This window comes from Notolepis coatsorum, assembly GCF_963971535.1.
Source record: "Notolepis coatsorum genome assembly, chromosome: 11".
In the NCBI taxonomy this organism is placed as follows: Eukaryota; Metazoa; Chordata; class Actinopteri; order Aulopiformes; family Paralepididae; genus Notolepis; species Notolepis coatsorum.
The window spans coordinates 97,219,146-97,243,145 of NC_140175.1; the positions used below are offsets into that span (position 1 = coordinate 97,219,146).

General features: G+C 43.8%; 1 protein-coding gene across 1 annotated transcript in view; it reads right to left on the reverse strand.

Annotated features, from left to right (window-relative positions):
• wdr70 (WD repeat domain 70) overlaps window positions 1–24,000 on the reverse strand; it is a 213,252-nt gene that overhangs the window by 16,784 nt on the left and 172,468 nt on the right. Inside the window, 2 exon segments of the mRNA XM_084325151.1 lie at window positions 1,945–2,061; window positions 23,540–23,619. Coding sequence (XP_084181277.1) covers window positions 1,945–2,061; window positions 23,540–23,619 — 197 coding nt within the window.

Genomic DNA, 24,000 nt, shown 5'->3' on the forward strand with positions numbered 1-24,000 from the left:
GTGGCCCGGTGGCTCTGGAGGTGGTTCTGGAGGAGGGTCGGTGTGGCCCGGTGGCTCTGGAGGTGGTTCTGGAGGAGGGTCGTGTGGCCCGGTGGCTCTGGAGGAGGGTCGGTGTGGCCCGGTGGCTTACTCCCCCCCCCCCCTTCAAGTCTGAGCTGGTGAGGGCGGTCAGGTGGCGTAGCGGAGATTGCGCTCGTCACCAACGCAGGAGACGCTGGGTTCGAGCCCAGCTCTCGGCGTTGCTACCAGCTTAGCTGGCCGTTCATACTAATACAATTGGCAGTGTTAGGGGGTGGGAAAGCTGGCGGGTTGGGAATCTGGCGTTGTGGACAGCGACGCCTACAGGTCAGGTCTCGGCGCTTACTCAGCGGGGGGGGCAGGACTTGGTGGAGATAGCGTGCCCTCCCACGCGTTACACTCCACCAATGAGAGTCCTCGCTGCCAAGTGAAAAGAGCGTCACTGGCTCGACGGCGCACGTCTCGGAGGAAGCGTGCGTTCGACATCGGGACACCCTTGTACCGACTCGTGGGAGAACATGCGTACAACAACCAGGTAGGGGAGGGGGGGAATTGGCACAACGACTAAATTGGGACGGGGAGAAAATCAGAGAAAAATTGGAGAAAGAGAAGGTAAAAAAAAAAGAAGAAAAAAAAAGTCTGAGCTGGTGTACTTCTACTGTACGGTGTACTTCTACTGTACTGTGTACTTCTACTGTACTGTGTACTTCTACTGTACTGTGTACTTCTACTTTCTACTGTACTGTGTACTTCTACTGTACTGTGTACTTCTACTGTACGGTGTACTTCTACTGTACTGTGTACTTCTACTGTACTGTGTACTTCTACTTTCTACTGTACTGTGTACTTCTACTGTACTGTGTACTTCTACTGTACTGTGTACTTCTACTGTACTGTGTACTTCTACTGTGTACTTCTACTGTACTGTGTACTTCTACTGTACGGTGTACTTCTACTGTACGGTGTACTTCTACTGTACTGTGTACTTCTGTACTTCTACTGTACTGTGTACTTCTACTGTAGCCCGACAGCTACTTGATTGGACCTATTTCAAACCGCCCCGCCCTCTCTTCTTGATCCTCCAATCAGAACTGTTGCTTCCCTCAAACAGACTTTGTTTGGCGACAGTTGTGATCGGAGGATCAAAAAAAGAGGGCAAGGTTTATTTACATATATATATGCCCCCCTGCCTCCATATATTTATGTATACCTGTCCTTTCCCTTGTATTTATGTATACCTGTCCTTTCCCTTGTATTTATGTATATTTGTCCCTTCCAATTTATTTATGTATATTTGTCCCTTCCTATTTATTTATGTATATTTGACCCCACCTATTTATTTATGTATATTTGACCCCACCTATTTATTTATGTATATTTGACCCCACCTATTTATTTATGTATATTTGTCCCTTCCCATATATTTATGTATATTTGTCCCTTCCCATATATTTATGTATATTTGTCCCTTCCCATATATTTATGTATATTTGTCCCTTCCCATATATTTATGTATATTTGACCCTTCCCATATATTTATGTATATTTGTCCCTTCCCATATATTTATGTATATTTGACCCTTCCCATATATTTATGTATACCTGTCCTTTCCCATTTATTGGGATACCTGGTTGTTAAAAATTATTTTAATAAAAAGATATTTGCCAAAGAAAAGACTCGTATCTCACAAATAAATAGCCTTAAAAATGTTATTAATTGATGAAAAATGATTAAAATAAGAACAATGTTAGACGTGTCGACTTGTCTATTACAACAAGAGCACAGTTCTAACACAGCACAGGGGAATAAATAATGCATTCATTTTGCAGCAACTGTTGTGAAGAAGCAGCTTATTGGTAAAAGGCTAACAATAGCGGTCAGCCGCAGTGCGCAGCGTCAGTAGCAGTGGTGGTGTTGCACATTACCTGGTCCGGACACGGGGGGCTCAGGCTTGTGGGACTTCATGGGGTCCAGTCGGTCCTTCTCCAGCTGCTTCCTGGTGCTGCGCTGACGGGCCTCGCGGAACATCGGCAGGGCGTGAGCTGGAGACACACGGGGCGACACAGGGGGAATTAAGACATGTCATTGGCAGGGCGTGAGCTGGAGACACAGGTGGAATTAAGACACACGGGGCGACACAGGGGGAATTAAGACATGTCATTGGCAGGGCGTGAGCTGGAGACACAGGGGGAATTAAGACACACAGGGCGACACAGGGGGAATTAAGACACACGGGCGACACAGGGGGAATTAAGACACACGGGGCGACACAGGGGGAATTAAGACACACAGGGCGACACAGGGGGAATTAAGACACACGGGGCGACACAGGGGGAATTAAGACACACAGGGCGACACACAGGGGGAATTAAGACACACGGGGCGACAGGTGGAATTAACACTTTCAGTGCCGTTCATGGATAAACACGTTTCTGGCGCCCGACCGCTGAGTGCCAATCACTGATTAACCCGTTTCTGGATTGTTATTTATTTTATTCGCTATTTCCATTGATAATTCATCAGGCAGCCTGTGCAGGCTGTCCTGAATGGGTCTGAGATCGCAAACGTCCATTACCGCCGCCTAACGCCTTGCGGCCGCTATTGCACTCCTTTTGAAACGATGTGGCTTGGTGTCTGGGCCAAGCTGCTGCGTGCGTGCGGGGTCTAAACACTCGGGCAGGGAAAGCGGTTATAACGGATGCATCGATGTCACCCCCCCCGTTCATGTTCAATGCTGGATTATGTTGGAAACACGATCGCGATCAGTACTTGGAATGGCGATCAGATAATTGGAATATTCTCTTTGCAGTACATCCTAGTCAAGGTAAGTGCTATATGTTATCAATCGTGCGTTGATCCGAGCATGCCTTCCTTGTGATCCGTGTGTGTCGTGTAACGTTACTCCACAACATATGCCGTTGGTGACGATCGAAGCATAAACCACCCCCCACCATTTCATGCATGCATGATGAAACATAATACCGATAATCTAGCGTTTATTTCAGATTGATTGTTGATCCAAGCGAGGAATGGCATGCTTCCTAATGAAAGGCAATAAAACGGGAATGTATTGATGAAAAATCTGAGGGGAGTGGCCACTGAGGGGAGTGGCCACTGGCTGAGTGCTCTCTGTCTCAGGTGCCAGAGAGGAGAAGCACAAACAACATGAGAGAGGAGAGATGAGACGCACCTAAATCCATTGCGGGGTGAAAATGTGCCGCAAAACATTAATATCTTTGGAACCGTGTGTGTTAAATTGTATCTGAATCGGGAGATGATCTTCTCTCGTCACAATTGAAATTGTATTTCTCCGTCGCGCAAAAGCTGGCTGGGCAGTCTCATTGAATAATATACACGCACGAAAGTCTGTAAACTTGTGCATAACGGAGTGTGGCTCTATAGCAGAGGTCCCCAACCATCGGGTCATGGACCGATGTAATATTAGTTTGTTGCACATATGATGGATTATGTAATTGGTTTGTCATGACCCATTGTCAAAACAATGAAGTTTGCTATTAGATGGCATGCTTTGTAGCACCTCCCTCTGCTTCAGAAGGACACTGTCACACGAAGCGATTTCACTGGATGTCCCGGACACAATGGAATTCGTAACGAATAATTAAAAAAAGATACAGTCAACTGGAATATGTTAGTTGTTTACACATATGTTGGATTATGTAATTGGTTTGTCATGACCCATTGTCAAAACAATAATAAATCGTGGGATTTATATGAAGTTTGTTGTTAGATGGCATGCTTTGTAGCACCTCCCTCTGCTTCTAGACACGGAGGCAACTTTTTTTGGACCAACTTTTTCTGTGGATGGTTTTGTGAATAAATCTCCATTATGCTTCAATTACTGTGTGTTTATTGTATAACAATAAGGTTGGGTGAATTCGGCCATTGTATAAAAGCATTACATCACTTGAAGTCGTGTGTTATACAAATTAGATCACGCCTAGGGGGGTCTAACGACCCTCCGCTGTGCGTCGGGCCTAACAACCACCCCTAGGCGTAATCTAATTCGTATAACACACTCCGTCGCGTGATGTAATGCTTAATCATTCAAGCGCTGGCACACACGGCCCACAGCGACCTCTGGTGAATGGCACTGGATGTGTTAAGACACACGGGCGACAGGGGGAATTAAGACATTTCATCGGCAGGGCGTGAGCTGGAGACACACGGGGCGACATAGGGGGAATTAAGACACACGCAATCATTGAGCATGGATCAGCGCTGGACGAAGACACAACTTGACACTCGTGTCTACACAGGGAACAAAATAAGCACCCGCCAAACTCCAATGGCGTGTAGATTTCCTCTTTGGCTGGTAAATTACAGAGGCTACTCAGCCACTCTGGCATGTAAAATAATTGGGAGCCACATGAGCATATTAGAGTATTATATCAGGGCTATACAGTGCGAGCATTTCACTCGCATTTGCCTCTAAAAATAGATTTGTGCGAACCGGAAAAATCATTTAGGAGCACAGTGTGCGAGTAATAGTCTTTCGTAGTGGGCGTGTCAACTGCGCAATTGTCATTTCATAATAGAGACGAGCAGCGTGGATCAGCTCTGTAACAACTCATCTCGAGTCACGCTGCTTCTATGTGCAACGAAAACTCCACGAGCAGCAGTTCCAATTGTCTAACATGCTTTGCATCCTCGCCAGTTATACCCACGTCGCGCTAAAAACAATAACTACTGTAATGTTATTTGCTAACTGAGTACTCCAACTAAGCTAACCTGCTAACGCTAATCACTGGGGACGCTCAGAGGCATAGTGAGAGAAGGGAGGGCTGAGAATCTGTCTCTCTCCGTCTATCTCTCTGTGTGTGTGTGTGTGTGTGCGTGCGTGTGTGTGTGTGTCTCGCTCTCTCTCTCCCTCTCCATCTCTCTCCTGAACCTATTTCATTCAAAAGGAAGATATTGATGGACAGTAGCTATAGTATATAGCGTTTAAATTATAATGAATTGAAGAATTGTATAAAGAATTTTCCATGTTCTGTCATCTAATAATATATTCCATTACCTTTCCTATCTGTATCAAAGTCAAAATGTTGGTATTGTGACAACAGTACAACATACAAAAGCAGCTTTACAACCGATATCCTTTGTGTCTAGTAGGCATGGGCCAATGTGTGATTTTGGTGATATGTGCTATTGCACAGATGTTGACCCTTAGTATGCACATGCAGTAGAATATGCATGTAATAAATAGTTTGTTAATAAACTCTGTTACTTGAAAAATGTTCACTGTGCTCCTAAATTTCTTTGTGTGCTCCTAATTTTTATTTTATTTAGGAGCACATGTGCTCCCTGGGGAAAAGGTTAGCGTAGAGCCCTGTATAGAGTAATAATAATAACACATGGCGATATACTAAAAAGCTATTTCAAATTTTTGGCTGGTAAAAAATCTGCCTGGCTGGTAGTTTTTTTAATCTACCAGCCACCTTGGCTGGTAAGCCAAAAGTAAATTTAGTTCCCTGCGTCTACAGCTACACCCTACCATAACATGGGACTCCGTGCACCATACCATGCAACGCTCGCTTTTACATCGATGTACAAAGAATCCTTGTATCTTTGTGGAGCAACACTCTCCACACACACACACACACACACACACACACGCACACGCACACGCACACACACATTTACATTTAGCTGACGCTTTTATCCAAATAAGTTGACACACACACACACACACACACACACAGGTATATAAACACACACACACAGGTATATAAACACACGCACACACACACACAGGTATATAAACACACACACACACATTTACATTTAGCTGACGCTTTTATCCAAATAAGTTGACACACACACACACACACACTTACATTTAGCTGACGCTTTTATCCAAATAAGTTGACACACACACACACACACACACACTCACACACTTACATTTAGCTGACGCTTTTATCTGACACACACACACACACACAGGTATATAAACACACACAGGTATATAAACACACACACACACAGGTATATAAACACACACACATTTACATTTAGTATATAAACACAAACACAGACACACCAGCTGACCTCTGCCAACAGCTCTGATTGGTGTGTGTAGTGTGTACTCTTTCTGCCATAGTGGACACCAACACTGTCATTATTGGCCCCATGTTTAGGAGCTAGACACTCTCTTCACACCTTACTGAGCACCGCCACAATAAAGGCCCCTGGCTGGCGCTGCAAGCCCAGTGACACTGAGGGAATGAATGTGTGCGAGAGAGAGAGAGAGAGAGAGAGAGAGAGAGAGAGAGAGAGAGAGAGAGAGAGAGAGAGAGAGAGAGAGAGAGAGAGAGAGAGAGAGAGAGAGAGAGAGAGAGAGAGAGAGAGAGAGAGAGAGAGAGAGAGAGAGAGAGAGAGAGAGAGAGAGGAGAGAGAGAGAGAGAGAGAGAGAGAGAGAGAGAGAGACAGAGAGAGAGACAGAGAGACAGAGAGAGAGACAGAGAGAGAGACAGAGATAAACGGAGAGACAGAGACAGAGGAGAGAGAGAGAGAGAGAGAGAGAGAGAGTGTATCTTTGGGGAGGGGGGAAAATGTGTGAAAAGGAGGGAGTATGCTTGTGTGTGTGTGCGTGCGTGCGTGCGTGTGTGTGTGCGTGTGTGTGTGTGTGTGTATCTTTGGGGAGGGGGAGGGGGTTACAAAGACACACTTTAGTATGCCGCCCTCCTAGATAAAGTGATTTTCCATTCACGGGTGCTGTTGTCGCCGCTCAGTGTTAATTCTCCTCCTCCGCGCTACATTAAGCAAAAAGGTTACTGTTAACAGATTCCCTCTCTTTTCTCAATGGTCCATCACTGGGCTTCCTGGCCCCTCTTCTAATTTTCCAGCGCCGGCCGGGTGCATCAAGTGCGTCACGCGTCACGCCTGTCCCCGCTTCACACCCCCCCCCCGTCGGCGTGGCGATGAAATCACATGATGTATATATACACATAATATATATATTATATGAAGAGGCTCACGCTCCCCGTCCCGTCCCGTCCCCCTAGCGGTACGTGGCATCTTGAGTTGTGTCCAGTGGCCAATCAGGGGGCTTATATAGAGACTCTCAGGGTTCCCACAGACATTGCAAAATGAAATTCAAGGACTTTCAAGTACTTTTCCAAGCACAGTTTGTAATTTTAAAAGGGCATTTAAAGGGATACAATTCACTTTTAAATGCTGTTTTTTATTTAAATTATCTGATCCAATATTTATGGCTTAAAACCAATTTCCGACAATTAGTTACAATAAAAAATAATATTTCTTGATTCAGTTACAATTTCATCATGGATGAACAAAACTTTCAATGTGAATGGTTGATTTGAATTTCAAGGACTTTTTAAGCACCTTGTTAAACAAATTGGCTGTTTAAGGAAATCAAGCACTTTAAGCACTTCAAGGACCTTGTGCGAACCCTGCATATATAAATATTATATGAAGAGGCTTGCGCTCGCCCCACTGCCCCCCCCCCCCCCCACCCCCCCCTTAGTGGTACGTGGCATCCTGAGTTGTGTCCGGTGGCCAATCAGGGGGCTTGTATAGAGACTCTATAGAGAGTGGTGGTGATTATCTCGACGTCAGCGGGAGAGGAAAGCGCAGGACACGCACAGGAATAATGACAGCCGCGTGTGTCGATGAGATGACGGGCTGACCGGTGGGGAGGGGTGGGGGGTGGAAGAGAGAGAGAGAGAGAGAGAGAGAGAGAGAGAGATGGAGAGAGAGAGAGAGAGAGAGAGAGAGAGAGAAGACAAGAGAGGTTCTAAGAGGTTCAGCTAAGTTCAGCTAAGATGAACCCCTAAAGAATATTCAACTGTTAATGGAATAACTAAACAGAAGGAAGAGATAACTTCACAAAGGCAACATGAATATATATAGATCCAATAGGACAAAGACCAACATTTAAATCCAAAGAGAAGAGCAAGTAGCAAGGAGACAAGGAGACAACGGCATACAGCAGCTAAGGAGGCTAACAGAGTAGTCAGGTATACTGATACCGTTGGCTACGAGAGCTAGCGGGTCCGTTGGGTTCAATAAAACGTTGCTACAAGAGCTAACGGGACCGTGTGGTTCAATAAAACGTTGCTACAAGAGCTAACGGAACCGTTTGGCTCATTATAACGTTACTGGTTCAATATAACATTGCTACAAGAGCTAACGGGACCGTTTGGCTCATTATAACGCTAGTTAGCTGCGTTAGCTAACGGCACCGTTTGGCTCCTTATAACGTCACTACGAGAGCTAGCGGGACCGTTTGGCTGCATATAACTATAGTTAGCTGCGTTAACTAGCGGGACCGTTTGGCTGTAAATAACGATAGTTAGCTGCGTTAGCTAGCGGGACAGTTTGGCTGTATATAACGACAGTTAGCTGCGTTAGCTGCCGACCTGCCTGGCTGCATATAACGCCAGTTAGCTGCGTAGCTACACAACGTTAGATAACGACAACTAGCCAGCCAGCTAAATCCAAAATAACATCTGTACAAAAAGCTAATAACAACAGTCTCAGTCAGTTAAGTTTGTGTATTACCTGGTGTGTTGCCATGGAAAATAACCAAAACAGGATGTGCAGTGTTGCCATGGAAACTAACCAAAACAGGATGTGCAGCAAAGAAGTTGAGTACCCTCCTAGTTGTAGAAGTAATAAAAACAAGAAAAAACACAAGGAGGAGACACTTTTGGCCCACCCAGAAGAGCTGTATGCTGACTACACTGTCTATAAGGACAAGATGGTGATGAATGACCTCATCTTCCACACAGAACATGTTAACTCCTGGAAACAGGTGATCTGTAACCACTATGACCATGTTGTGAAAGAAGGCATCGGTCGAGGAGGACGCCACACGATATGCCATGATGAGACCCTGGACACTGATAACCCAGTTCTAACAATCTCTTACTATGTTAAAGGGACTGTATTAGTACAGGGAAATGAAGCAAACCTCAACATATTTCAAGAGCTTTTCCCAAAAATAAAAACGGAAGTGGAGAGAGTTGTGCCCAACACCAACAAGGCTGCGGACACACAGACAGAAGAGGACAAGGTGAACACAGACACAGAAATATCAGAGTCAAAACCAGCAACTAGCCCTTCTGACTGTGCCACTCCAACTCCCTCCAACCACACAGTGAACCCAGTGATGCCACTGCCAGCACAAAGAGCACCAGTCAGCCCATCCATTCACACTCCTTCAACACCCTCCAAACTGGTCCAGCAGCTGAGAGAAAGCGTATCTCTCCTGGAGCTGGAGTTCACTGAATTTAAAGAGAGGACTCTGGCCAGGCTGACTGAGCCCTGCACCATTCAGCAGCTGGGAGAAGAGCTCCGTCATCTGAAGAGGAACGGGGAGGAGACCGCTTCAGAGCTGAGGGAGACCCAGAGGACGGTCATGGAGCTCACCGAAACCATGCGGGAGCTAGAGCAGGACAACAACACCCTACAGGCCCGGATGAAAGCCATGAAGGAAGATACAAACAGCCGGGAGGAGTCTCTACGCAGTGAGATAGAGGAAGTAAAGCTACAACGACAAGAAGAAAGAATACATACATTCCCCCCCGATCAAAAGCAGTCCTCTGCTCCAACACTCACCACCCCACCCCCCCCTACTGCCAAACCAGAATATACCCCCCCCCCCCTGACCCCACTTACCCCTCCCAGCCTGACACCCAATGACATACCTTTGGACTCAGACCCCCTTCCAGCAGCCCAACCTCCACCCGAGCCACGGCCCCAGTCCACCAGACCAGCCCAGCCCGAAGCCCAGGTAGTCCTCCTCATGGACTCCAATGGCAAATACCTGGACACAGCACGCCTCTTCCCAGGCCAAGGTGACAGCCAAGCGCTGTCGGAACACAGGCCACGCCATGGAGCTGCTCAGACAGGACACTCTAGGGAGCCCCCAGTACATGGTGGTGCACACGGGTACAAATGACCTCCACTATCTACAGCGTGAGAACTGCTGAAGCTAATGACCAGGGTGGCTGAGAAGGCCTCCAGGGAGTTCCCACACACCAGAGTAATCATCTCCACCCTCCTCCCCAGGATGGACACCCCTCCATACATCATTCACGAAATCAACATGGAGACCTCAAGAAACTGTGCTGCCCTCAAAAATGTCCACCTGGCCCACCACACAAACATCGGCAGATGGGACTTTAATAATGATGGGCTACACCTAAACAACGCGGGAGTGAGGACATTTGCAAAAACATTAAAGGATGCTGCCCTCGGACGCAACCCCAACAGACCCAGTCACACACCGGCCTCTCCGAGAAAGCACAGGCCCATGAGATACCCACGAGGAGTCACCCCACAAACCTATGCCCCACCTATACCCCACCTTTCCACCACACCCAGTGAGAGGAGACATCCCCCCAGCCGACCCCTCAACCGCCCCCAGCCCACACCCCACCCTTCCAACCCACCCAGTGAGAGGAGACGTCCCCCCAGCCGACCCCCTCACCGTCCGCCGCAGGAGATGACCTATGCATCCGCCCTGACCAGGCCCCCTCCCCCCCCCCCACCCACATCAGAGCTGAATGAGATCAAACAAATGTTATACACGCTATGCAGTAAACTTCTCACTACAAGCTAGCAATCGACCAAAAGAAAAGCAGGCCAACCGCCTGCTGTCGCCTTTGTTGTTGTTGAATTTATTCTGTGATGTTCGTCCATTGACTGAATACCTTTATACCCTATAACCTTTATACCTTTGAACACCTTTATATATATTTTTCATTGACTGAATACCCTTATACCTTAGTTATAACCTTTTATACCTTTATATAATTTTTGTACAAAATGCAATCATTCGCCATTAGTTGCTGGAACATACAGGGTCTTTGCTCTTCAACATACGGCCTTAAGAGTAGAGACTCAGATTTTTTACAGGCTATAACAAACAATGACCTCTTAATCCTAACTGAGACATGGTGCAGAGAAGATGTAGACACACACTGCCCTCCTCACTATAGAGAAGTCATTTTGCCATCGAATAAAACGAAACATATTAGTCAGGGCAGAGACTCAGGGGGATTGATAATTTGGTACAAATCACAACTCCACCAGTCAATACAGATTCTAAAAACCGGGAACAATCATATTTGGTTAAAACTAAATAAAGAAGTAATCCCCTCTCAGAGAGACCTATTTATCTGTGGAATTTACGTACCACCCACTGGGTCTCCATATTACTCAGACGACATCTTCTCCAACCTTGAATCAGAAATAAGTCTTTACCAAAGTCAAGGTCATGTGCTTGTTTGCGGTGACTTCAACGCCCGAACGGGAACCCACCCTGATTTCACCAGTACACATGGAGACAATTTCATATCTGACCACACCATATGCAACCATGTAAACCAGTCCCCTAGAAATAACCATGACACTTCCATAAACAAAAATGGAAAGGATTTATTACAGCTGTGTAGAGGACTGAGTCTCTACCTTGTCAATGGGCGTGTGAGAGGGGACTCACAAGGAAGGTACACTTACTGCTCACCCCTTGGCAGCAGCACAGTAGATTACATGATAACAGATCTGGATCCAGTATCCTTCAGTTCATTCACAGTCAAACCCCTGACCCCACTCTCCGACCACAGTCAGATCACGGCATACATGAAAAGAACTGAGTCTCTCAAAAATCCCCCTACACAGCCCAGTAAACTATACAACATCCCCAAATACTACAGATGGTCCCAGAACAGCATGCAGGACTACCAGAGAGCCATCGCCAGTGATGAGACACAATCACTGTTAGATACGTTCCTAGCCATGCCATACTCTAACAGTGTTGAAGGAGTAAACCTAGCTGTAGAACACATCAATTATATATTTGAAAGAACTGCAACAAAGTCCAAATTAAAACTATCAGGTAACAAACAGAGAAAAACTAAAAAGGACCAATGGTTTGACAAAGAATGTAAAGCTCTTAGAACACAGCTAAGAAAAATATCAAACCAGAAACACATAAACCCACAAAATGACACCCTACGCCTCCAATACTGTGAATCATTGAAACACTACAAAAAGACCATCAGAATTAAAAGGAACAATCACGTAAATAAACAATTGTGCAAAATAGAGGACTCTCTAAGCTCTAACTCCTTCTGGGACCACTGGAACTCATTGAATAAAGATAAGCCGGAAGAAATGGCTATCCAAGATGGGGATGTTTGGACAAACCACTTCACATCACTCTTTACAACTGTACCCCTAAATACAAAAACGGAAACCAGCCAGATATGTGAAAAATTACAAAAATGGGAAAATATCATAAAGGATAATCAAAACCCTTTAGACTTCCCAATCACAGAACAAGAGCTGAAATCAAAACTCCAGTGCCTTAAAGCTAGAAAGGCCTGTGGTACAGATGGCATATTAAATGAAATGATTAAACACAGCTCTGAAAAATTCCAATTGGCTATTTTAAAATTATTCAATTTGACACTAAATCTAGGCTATTTTCCTGATATCTGGAATGAAGGACTCATAACCCCAATTTTCAAGAGTGGAGATAAACATGACCCAAAAAACTATAGGGGTATCTGTGTGACAAGTAATTTGGGCAAACTTCTATGTAGTATCATCAACACCAGACTCATAGAATTCCTTACAGAACACAGCGTTCTAAGTAAAAGCCAAATCGGATTCTTACCAAATTATCGTACCTCTGACCATATATACACTCTTAAAACCCTAATTGACATTCACGTAAAACAGAACAAAAACAAAATATATTCCTGCTTTGTCGATTTTGAAAAAGCCTTTGACTCAATTTGGCACAAAGGTCTTTTCTTCAAAATTCTAGAAAGTGGTGTTGGAGGAAATACATATGACTTGATCAAATCCATGTACACAAAAAACAGATGTGCTGTTAGAATTGGAAATAAAAGAACAAATTTCTTCACCCAGGGTCGCGGAGTCCGCCAGGGGTGCAATTTAAGTCCAACATTGTTCAATATATATATAAATGAATTAGCAAAGTTATTAGAACTTTCTACTGCACCCGGTCTGACTCTGCACGATACCAATGTAAAATTACTGATGTACGCAGATGATCTGGTTCTGCTGTCAGCCACTAAAGAGGGTCTACAACAGAACCTAGACATCCTCCACCAGTTCTGTCAGACATGGTCTCTGAACGTAAACATGAAGAAGACTAAAGTCATGATCTTTCAAAGGAGACACGAGTCTCAGAGTTCACATAATACATTTAAATTAGGCACACACATATTAGAAAACACAAAAAGCTACCCATATTTGGGATTGAAAATAAATCATAATGGAAACTTCAATATGGCTGTGAATGAATTGAAGGAGAAGGGAAGAAGGGCTTTTTATGCCATCAAAAGGAAAATTCCAATTGACATCCCAATTAGGACCTGGCTCAAAATTCTAAATTCCGTAATAAATCCAATAATATTATATGGCAGTGAAGTGTGGGGTCCATTAACTAACCAAGATTTCCCAAAATGGGAAAAACACCCATTAGAAGTACTGCATGCAGAATTGTGCAAAAACCTACTTAAGGTCCACAGACACACTGCCAATAATGCATGCAGGGCAGAACTCGGCCAATACCCCCTAATCATTCAAATTCAAAAGCGAGCCATAAAATTTTACACACACCTCCAATCAAGTGACCCCCACTCCTACCACTACAAAGCCCTTCAGAGCCAAGAGATGAACCCAGATAAGAGTCCCCTCTGCCAGCTAGTCAGAAATCTCTGCCCACAAATGCCTCAGGACAGATACCAAAAAATCTGGCCCAACCAAATAACCTCAAAACAAAAAGAAAACTATATAGAATATTGGAACAAATCAACCAAATCTCAAAGTAAATTAGAATTCTATTTGACCCTAAACAGAGAGTACACGGTGGCAGAATACCTGACTACTGTGAATGATATAAAATTAAGAAAGACATTGACACGGTACAGACTGAGTGGACATAGTCTAGCCATAGAAACAGGCCGTCACAGGCAGAACTGGCTGCCCAGAGAGGCCAGGCTGTGTTCACTTTGTCATCAGGGGGATGTTGAGACAGAACCTCACTTCCTACTATACTGTGAAAAATACAAGGATTTAAGAGAAGTTTTCTTTTATAAAATAAATAAAATTGATCCACAGTTTATCCATCTCCCTGATAATCAAAAGCTGTTATATATATGTGGGGAGAAAAGTCAGTGTACAGTATTAGCTGCAAAATATGTAGATGGTTGTCATACAATAAGAGAACAAGCCCTGTAAATACATGTATCTGGGTGGCTACATCTGTAAAATGACTACCCGATGGAATGTTTATTTTGTAATTTAATATGTTTCTGTTGATTGTTTTACTTATTGCTAATATTATGGTATGTTTTATTGCTTAATAATATATATGTTATTGTTTGTATGTTGGACTTGCTTTGGCAATAAGTATGTTGATATTTCATGCCAATAAAGCCTATTTGAATTGAATTGAATTGAATTGAATTGAATTGAATTGAATTGAATTGAGAGAGAGAGAGAGAGAGAGAGAGAGAGAGAGAGAGAGAGAGAGAGAGAGAGAGAGAGAGAGAGAGAGTCATAGAGGGAGAGAGACAGGGAGGGAGAGAGAGACAGAGAGAGAGACAGAGAGAGAACGGTGGAGAGAGGGACAGGGAGAGAGAGAGACAGAGAGAAACGAAGAGAGAGAGACATAGAGAGAGAGAGAGAGAGAGAGAGAGAGACAGAGAGAGAGAGAGATTGAGAGAGAGAGAGAGAGAGAGAGAGACAGAGAGAGAGAGAGATTGAGAGAGAGAGACAGACAGAGAGAGAGAAATAGAGTGAGGGAGAGTCATAGAGGGAGAGAGACAGGGAGGGAGAGAGAGACAGAGAGAGAAACAGAGAGAGAAAGGTGGAGAGAGACAGGGAGAGAGAGAGACAGAGAGAAACGAAGAGAGAGAGACATAGAGAGAGAGAGAAACAGAGAGAGAGACAGAGAGAGAGAAATAGAGATAGAGTGAGGGAGAGTCATAGAGGGAGAGAGAGACAGAGAGAGAGACAGAGAGAGAAAGGTGGAGAGAGACACAGGGAGAGAGAGAGACAGAGAGAAACGGAGAGAGACAGAGAGAGAGACAGAGAGAGACGGAGAGAGAGAGAGAAATAGAGAGAGTGAGGGAGAGTCATAGAGGGGGAGAGACAGGGAGGGAGAGAGAGACAGAGAAAGAGACAGAGAGAGAAAGATGGAGAGACACAGGGAGAGAGAGAGAGAGACAGAGAGAAACGAAGAGAGAGAGACAGAGAGAGAGAGAGAAACGAAGAGAGAGACATAGAGAGAGAGAGAGAAAGAGAGAGAGAGAGAGACAGAGAGAGAGAGAGTGGAGTGGAGTGGAGATAAACATGACCCAAAAAACTATAGGGGTATCTGTGTGACGAGTAATTTGGGCAAACTTCTATGTAGTATCATCAACACCAGACTAATAGAATTCCTTACGGAACACAGTGTTCTAAGTAAAAGCCAAATCGGATTCTTACCAAATTATCGTACCTCTGACCATATTATATACACTCTTAAAACCCTAATTGACACTCACGTAAAACAGAACAAAAACTAAATATATTCCTGCTTTGTCGATTTTGAAAAAGCTTTTGATTCAATTTGGCACAAAGGTCTTTTCTTCAAAATTCTAGAAAGTGGTGTTGGAGGAAATACATATGACTTGATCAAATCCATGTACACAAAAAACAGATGTGCTGTTAGAATTGGCAATAAAAGAAATCATTTCTTCACCCAGGGTCGCGGAGTCCGCCAGGGGTGCAATTTAAGCCCAACATTGTTTAATATATATATAAATGAATTAGCAAAGTTATTAGAACTTTCTACTGCACCCGGTCTGACTCTGCACGATACCAATGTAAAATTACTGATGTATGCAGATGATCTGGTTCTGCTGTCAGCCACTAAAGAGGGTCTACAACAGAACCTAGACATCCTCCACCAGTTCTGCCAGACATGGTCTCTGAACGTAAACATGAAGAAGACTAAAGTCATGATCTTTCAAAGGAGTCTCAGAGTTCACATAATACATTTAAATTAGGCACACACATATTAGAAAACACAAAAAGCTACCCATATTTGGGATTGAAAATAAATCATAATGGAAACTTCAATATGGCTGTGAATGAATTGAAGGAGAAGGGAAGAAGGGCTTTTTATGCCATCAAAAGGAAAATTCCAATTGACATCCCAATTAGGACCTGGCTCAAAATTCTAAATTCCGTAATAAATCCAATAATATTATATGGCAGTGAAGTGTGGGGTCCATTAACTAACCAAGATTTCCCAAAATGGGAAAAACACCCATTAGAAGTACTGCATGCAGAATTGTGCAAAAACCTACTTAAGGTCCACAGACACACTGCCAATAATGCATGCAGGGCAGAACTCGGCCAATACCCCCTAATCATTCAAATTCAAAAGCGAGCCATAAAATTTTACACACACCTCCAATCAAGTGACCCCCACTCCTACCACTACAAAGCCCTTCAGAGCCAAGAGATGAACCCAGATAAGAGTCCCCTCTGCCAGCTAGTCAGAAATCTCTGCCCACAAATGCCTCAGGACAGATACCAAAAAATCTGGCCCAACCAAATAACCTCAAAACAAAAAGAAAACTATATAGAATATTGGAACAAATCAACCAAATCTCAAAGTAAATTAGAATTCTATTTGACCCTAAACAGAGAGTACACGGTGGCAGAATACCTGACTACTGTGAATGATATAAAATTAAGAAAGACATTGACACGGTACAGACTGAGTGGACATAGTCTAGCCATAGAAACAGGCCGTCACAGGCAGAACTGGCTGCCCAGAGAGGCCAGGCTGTGTTCACTTTGTCATCAGGGGGATGTTGAGACAGAACCTCACTTCCTACTATACTGTGAAAAATACAAGGATTTAAGAGAAGTTTTCTTTTATAAAATAAATAAAATTGATCCACAGTTTATCCATCTCCCCTGATAATCAAAAGCTGTTATATATATGTGGGGAGAAAAGTCAGTGTACAGTATTAGCTGCAAAATATGTAGATGGTTGTCATACAATAAGAGAACAAGCCCTGTAAATACATGTATCTGGGTGGCTACATCTGTAAAATGACTACCCGATGGAATGTTTATTTTGTAATTTAATATGTTTCTGTTGATTGTTTTACTTATTGCTAATATTATGGTATGTTTTATTGCTTAATAATATATATGTTATTGTTTGTATGTTGGACTTGCTTTGGCAATAAGTATGTTGATATTTCATGCCAATAAAGCCTATTTGAATTGAATTGAATTGAATTGAATTGAATTGAGAGAGAGAGAGAGAGAGAGAGAGAGAGAGAGAGAGAGAGAGAGAGAGAGAGAGAGTCATAGAGGGAGAGAGACAGGGAGGGAGAGAGAGACAGAGAGAGAGACAGAGAGAGAACGGTGGAGAGAGGGACAGGAGAGAGAGAGACAGAGAGAAACGAAGAGAGAGAGACATAGAGAGAGAGAGAGTGAGAGAGAGAGAGAGAGAGAGAGAGAGAGACAGAGAGAGAGAGAGATTGAGAGAGAGAGAGAGAGAGAGAGAGAGAGAGAGAGAGACAGAGAGAGAGAGAGATTGAGAGAGAGAGACAGACAGAGAGAGAGAAATAGAGTGAGGGAGAGTCATAGAGGGAGAGAGACAGGGAGGGAGAGAGAGACAGAGAGAGAAACAGAGAGAGAAAGGTGGAGAGAGACAGGGAGAGAGAGAGACAGAGAGAAACGAAGAGAGAGAGACATAGAGAGAGAGAGAAACAGAGAGAGAGACAGAGAGAGAGAAATAGAGATAGAGTGAGGGAGAGTCATAGAGGGAGAGAGAGACAGAGAGAGAGACAGAGAGAGAAAGGTGGAGAGAGACACAGGGAGAGAGAGAGACAGAGAGAAACGGAGAGAGACAGAGAGAGAGACAGAGAGAGACGGAGAGAGAGAGAGAAATAGAGAGAGTGAGGGAGAGTCATAGAGGGGGAGAGACAGGGAGGGAGAGAGAGACAGAGAAAGAGACAGAGAGAGAAAGATGGAGAGACACAGGGAGAGAGAGAGAGAGACAGAGAGAAACGAAGAGAGAGAGACAGAGAGAGAGAGAGAGAAACGAAGAGAGAGACATAGAGAGAGAGAGAGAAAGAGAGAGAGAGAGAGACAGAGAGAGAGAGAGTGGAGTGGAGTGGAGATAAACATGACCCAAAAAACTATAGGGGTATCTGTGTGACGAGTAATTTGGGCAAACTTCTATGTAGTATCATCAACACCAGACTAATAGAATTCCTTACGGAACACAGTGTTCTAAGTAAAAGCCAAATCGGATTCTTACCAAATTATCGTACCTCTGACCATATTATATACACTCTTAAAACCCTAATTGACACTCACGTAAAACAGAACAAAAACTAAATATATTCCTGCTTTGTCGATTTTGAAAAAGCTTTTGATTCAATTTGGCACAAAGGTCTTTTCTTCAAAATTCTAGAAAGTGGTGTTGGAGGAAATACATATGACTTGATCAAATCCATGTACACAAAAAACAGATGTGCTGTTAGAATTGGCAATAAAAGAAATCATTTCTTCACCCAGGGTCGCGGAGTCCGCCAGGGGTGCAATTTAAGTCCAACATTGTTTAATATATATATAAATGAATTAGCAAAGTTATTAGAACTTTCTACTGCACCCGGTCTGACTCTGCACGATACCAATGTAAAATTACTGATGTATGCAGATGATCTGGTTCTGCTGTCAGCCACTAAAGAGGGTCTACAACAGAACCTAGACATCCTCCACCAGTTCTGCCAGACATGGTCTCTGAACGTAAACATGAAGAAGACTAAAGTCATGATCTTTCAAAGGAGTCTCAGAGTTCACATAATACATTTAAATTAGGCACACACATATTAGAAAACACAAAAAACTACCCATATTTGGGATTGAAAATAAATCATAATGGTAACTTCAATATGGCTGTGAATGAACTGAAGGAGAAGGGAAGAAGGGCTTTTTATGCCATCAAAAGGAAAATTCCAATTGACATCCCAATTAGGACCTGGCTCAAAATTCTAAATTCTGTAATAAATCCAATAATATTATATGGCAGTGAAGTGTGGGGTCCATTAACTAACCAAGACTTCCCAAAATGGGAAAAACACCCATTAGAAGTACTGCATGCAGAATTGTGCAAAAACCTACTTAGGGTCCACAGACACACTGCCAATAATGCATGCAGGGCAGAACTTGGCCAATACCCCCTAATCATTCAAATTCAAAAGCGAGCCATCAAATTTTACACACACCTCCAATCAAGTGACCCCCACTCCTACCACTACAAAGCCCTTCAGAGCCAAGAGATGAACCAAGATAAGAGTCCCCTCTGCCAGCTAGTCAGAAATATCTGCCCACAAACGCTTCAGGACAGACACCAATAAATCTGGCCCAACGAAATAATCTCAAAACAAAAAGAAAATTATATAGAATATTGGAACAAATCAATCAAATCTCAAAGTAAATTAGAATTCTATTTGACCCTAAACAGAGAGTACACGGTGGCAGAATACCTGACCACTGTGAATGAGATAAAATTAAGAAAAACATTGACACGGTACAGACTGAGTGGACATAGTCTAGCCATAGAAACAGGCCATCACAGGCAAAACTGGCTGCCCAGAGAGGCCAGGCTGTGTTCACTTTGCCATCAGGGGGATGTTGAGACAGAACCTCACTTCCTGCTATACTGTGAGAAATACAAGGATCTAAGAGAAGTCTTCTTTGATCAAATAAATAAAATTGATGCACAGTTTATCCATCTCCCTGATCACCAAAAGCTGCTATACATGTGTGGGGAGAAAAGTCAGTGTACAGCATTAGCTGCAAAATATGTAGACGGTTGTCACACAATAAGAGAACAAGCTCTGTAAATGTATCTGAGTGGCCCCACTTGAAAAATGACTACCCGATTGAGTGACTATTTTGTAAATTAATATGTTTCTTGTTGATTGTCCTTACTGTTATTACTAATATTATATTATTTTATTGCTTAATATGTTATTGTTTGTATGTTGAACTTGCTTTGGCAATAAGTATGTTAATATTTCATGCCAATAAAGCCTATTTGAATTTGAATTTGAGAGAGAGACAGAGAGAGAGAGAGAGAGAGAGAGAGAGAGTGAGAGAGATAGAGTGAGAGAGAGAGATAGACATATCTGTTGTATTCACAGCTAACATGTACACATGACCGACATAAGTATAATACTAGGCATGCCTGTAGGGAAACGTTCACACTGCTACTACCAAAAACCAATGCAGCAAAGAAAACTGTGTTATATAGAGCCATGTCATATTGGAATAAACTGCCAGTACATCTTACTCAGATAACCAGTAAGATAAGTTTTAAAAATAATTTGAAAAGAGCATTGAGAGAAAAATAAATTAGTTTACATTAAAGAAAAACACAGATACTGCAGTTTACACTGTAAAGATATGACTGTCTGAGAGTTTAATCCCTTTTATTGTATTTTCTGTGATCGGATACTCTGTGTACTATAATGCTATTTGGAATTATTTTTATATGTAGGAATATTGGAATATATTTTGAAATGTATGCTACTATAATGTTATGTATGTATGTACTGTTTTTGTTGTGTGTGGACCCCAGGAAGACTAGTTGTTGCTGCGGTGATGACTAATGGGGATCCGTAATAAAGATAAAGATAAAGAGAGAGAGAGTGAGAGAGAGAGAGAGAGAGAGAGAGAGAGAGAGAGAGAGAGAGCGAGAGAGAGAGAGAGATCACGCTGGTAGAGGTGGGAGAGGAGCCTGTCCCCGGCGTGATGCGTGGTGGCCAGGGACCTCGTGGCCGGCGCGTGGCACGGCTCCACTGCGGCTGTCGCTCCACTCTCTCTCTCTCGCTCTCTCTCTCTCGCTCACCTCACTCAACATCAGCTAATGGGCCCGTGACAACCCCCCGTGACAACCCCCGGACGCCGCCTCGCAAAGCCCCCCTCCCCGGTGTCAGAGGGGGGAGGTTTGAGTGCAAGTGTGTCTATGTGCGTGTGTTTTAGTGTGCGTGAGAGATAAGGGAGAGAAAGTGAGGAGGAGGGGGGGGGGGGGGGGGGGGGGTAGGGGGCAGGTTGGGATCCTGTACAGTATGTCACTGTATTTTCTTTCTCTCTCCCATGCGTGGCACGGGCTGGTCGTTGTGCTGCCCCCTAGTGTGGGTCTGGGGAAGGTGTAGACGACCACATGCCTCTCCTCCGATACATGTGGAGTCGGTCGCCAGCCGCTTCTTTTCACCCGACAGCTAGGAGTGTCACCAAGAGAGACCGCAAACGCGCGCGGAGGTTCACGCCATCTCCCCCAGATCACCCGCCTACCGGCCGAACAGGCACCCGGGAACGACCAGTAGGAGTCACTATAGCAACGACCAGGACTAATACCCCACTGGCTTTTTGACCCACAAACACGGGATTCCGAGCCGCCAATTGTGTTCGTAGGAACGTCTGAACCGCAAGTATCCCGACGTCACACCCTGTGTCCACTGTTTGTCTCTGTGTACGCTGCAGTGTGCCGAGCGCTCGACACACACAGCATGGGTAGCTCCCGCCTACCTCCGGTCAATGGTCTCTAACTAGTAACTACACACCCTCAAGACCACTACGCTCTGCATCTTCTGGCCGCCTCAGACCCACTCCTATCAAGGAGAAGCCGCCTATTCTCGGTCCTTGCCCCACAATGGTGGAATGAACTTCCCACCACAGTTAGGACAGCCGAAACCCGTCCAATCTTTCGCGGTCGACTAAAGACGCACTTCTTCAATCATTAGCTGAAATGAAAAAAATTAAAAAATTAAAATAAAAATCTAACCATAAATAACCTTATCTACCTAATCTTAATCTTTCAAAATGTTCAGTTGCTATCGCTATCAGCTCTATCTTTAATCGTTCAAAATGTTCAGTTGGTATCGCATGCACTTATCCGTGTTTCACTACATGAGTGCATGCCTACCAACTGTTCGCCTATTTTATTGCAACATTACTATCACCGACATCTAGGAAGCGAGATCCCCCTTGAACGGCCCTTCTAAGGTTTCTCTCCTCCACATTGCCTGTGGTACATTTTTTCCTATTGCTAGGTTTTAGTGAGTTTTTCCTTACATTCACGTGGGGTCTGTCTGGGAGTGTTGCATTCATTCATTTTGCATATTCTTTTAAATGTTTGGACTTTATGGTGTTCTTGTTTTGTTCTTGACTCATTGTGATGTTTCTTCTTGACTTGTTTAAAGAAGACGTGTCTGGCCCATGGGGACATTAACGTGTGTTGTCGGGCCTAACAAATAAATTTGATTTGATTTGATAAGAGTTGTACCCTTCCTGCTGTCTTGTTGTACAAAACTTGTAAGTCGCTTTGGATAAAAGCATCAGCTAAATGACAAAATGTAAATGTAAATGGGAGCAGTGACGCCAGGAGACAGAAAAGGTGGACCGAACGGCTGCAGTGTCCTTGAGAAAAAGCACTCAATTAAACCCTGTAATACTTCGCTGACATAAATGGGCGATAAGTTAAATTGTACGCCTTGCACAAACGAGGGTGACGAGAGCGAGAAGAGGAGGTTAAGTTCATACGGCGACCGTCCTAAATGGCGACTTAGTGCCACAGTTAAAGGCCCACCGGCGCCCGTCTGAGATGACGTATGGCTGCAGAGAGTGAGGGAGCGCTGGTGCTTTTATTGCTCCAGGAATGACACGGAGAGAACAGATTGCAGGTACGGTGTTAGAATTAGAATCTCTTTATTACCAAGTCCATTTTGATGTATACAAGGGATTTTGTCCTCTGCATTTAACCCATCCAGCCACGACGCCAGCGTCCTGGGGGCCGACTCCGGTTCTAAGTGCCTTGGTCAAGGGCAAGAGGCAGGAGGACGCACTAGGGCTGAACAATGAATCAACATTTGATGTATCGAAATCTCACCATGGCTAAGTGCAATAATCCAAATCACAGGAGATGCAATAGTTGTTAATGTGTGAATTGTGTTTCAAAATAGTATTGTGGTAGAGATGCTCTGGCCTACAAATCGAATTCTACAGACTTAAGAAGACATCTTGTTTGATACAGATCCATGCGAGAATTACACCATTATGATAATTATAATATTTTTCAATGAAAATGAGAATAATGTTGTGATTGCGATATCAGTCAAAATAATCGCAATTAGATATTTTTTCCCCAAAATTGTTCAGTCCTAGACAGTATGTACGCAGCATGGATGTCTTTTTATTTGTTCATGGTGTGGGAGGAGGAAACCCACGTGGACAAGTAAACTCAACACAGCAAGCCCCCCCCCCCCCCCCCCCCCCCCCCAGTCGAGTTTGAACCCAAGACCTTCTTGCTGTGAGACAACAGTGGTAACCACTGGATTGCACTGGATTGCAGTGTGTGTGTGTGTGTGTGTGTGTGTGTGTGTGTGCAGACTAGAGTATAAATAAACGTACGTGTGATGATGTAGTCTTGCGTCAGCGTCTCTGCTTGTCTCTCTTTCCTCTGGCTCTTCACAACACACAACTTGGCTCCCCTGGAAACAGAGGAGGACAAAAGGGTTACAATTATCACCGCTTAACACAGGGTTCCCACAGACATTGCAAAATGATATTCAAGGACTTTTAAGTACTTTTCCAAGCACTGTTTTTCATTTTCAAGGATGTCACTCGAAGGATACAATTCACTTTTAAATGCAGTTTTTTTTTAACCATCTTCTTGGCCTGCTTGGCAGCTAGAGCAAGCTAGAGCATCACACGTGAAGAAATGAGGAAAAACTATTTCTTGATTCAGAACAATTTTATCATGGATGAACAACACATTCAATGCGAATGGTTGATTTGAATTTCAAGGACTTTTTAAACAAGCACTTTAAGCACTTCAAGGTCCTTGTGCGAACCCTATTAAGACTATTACA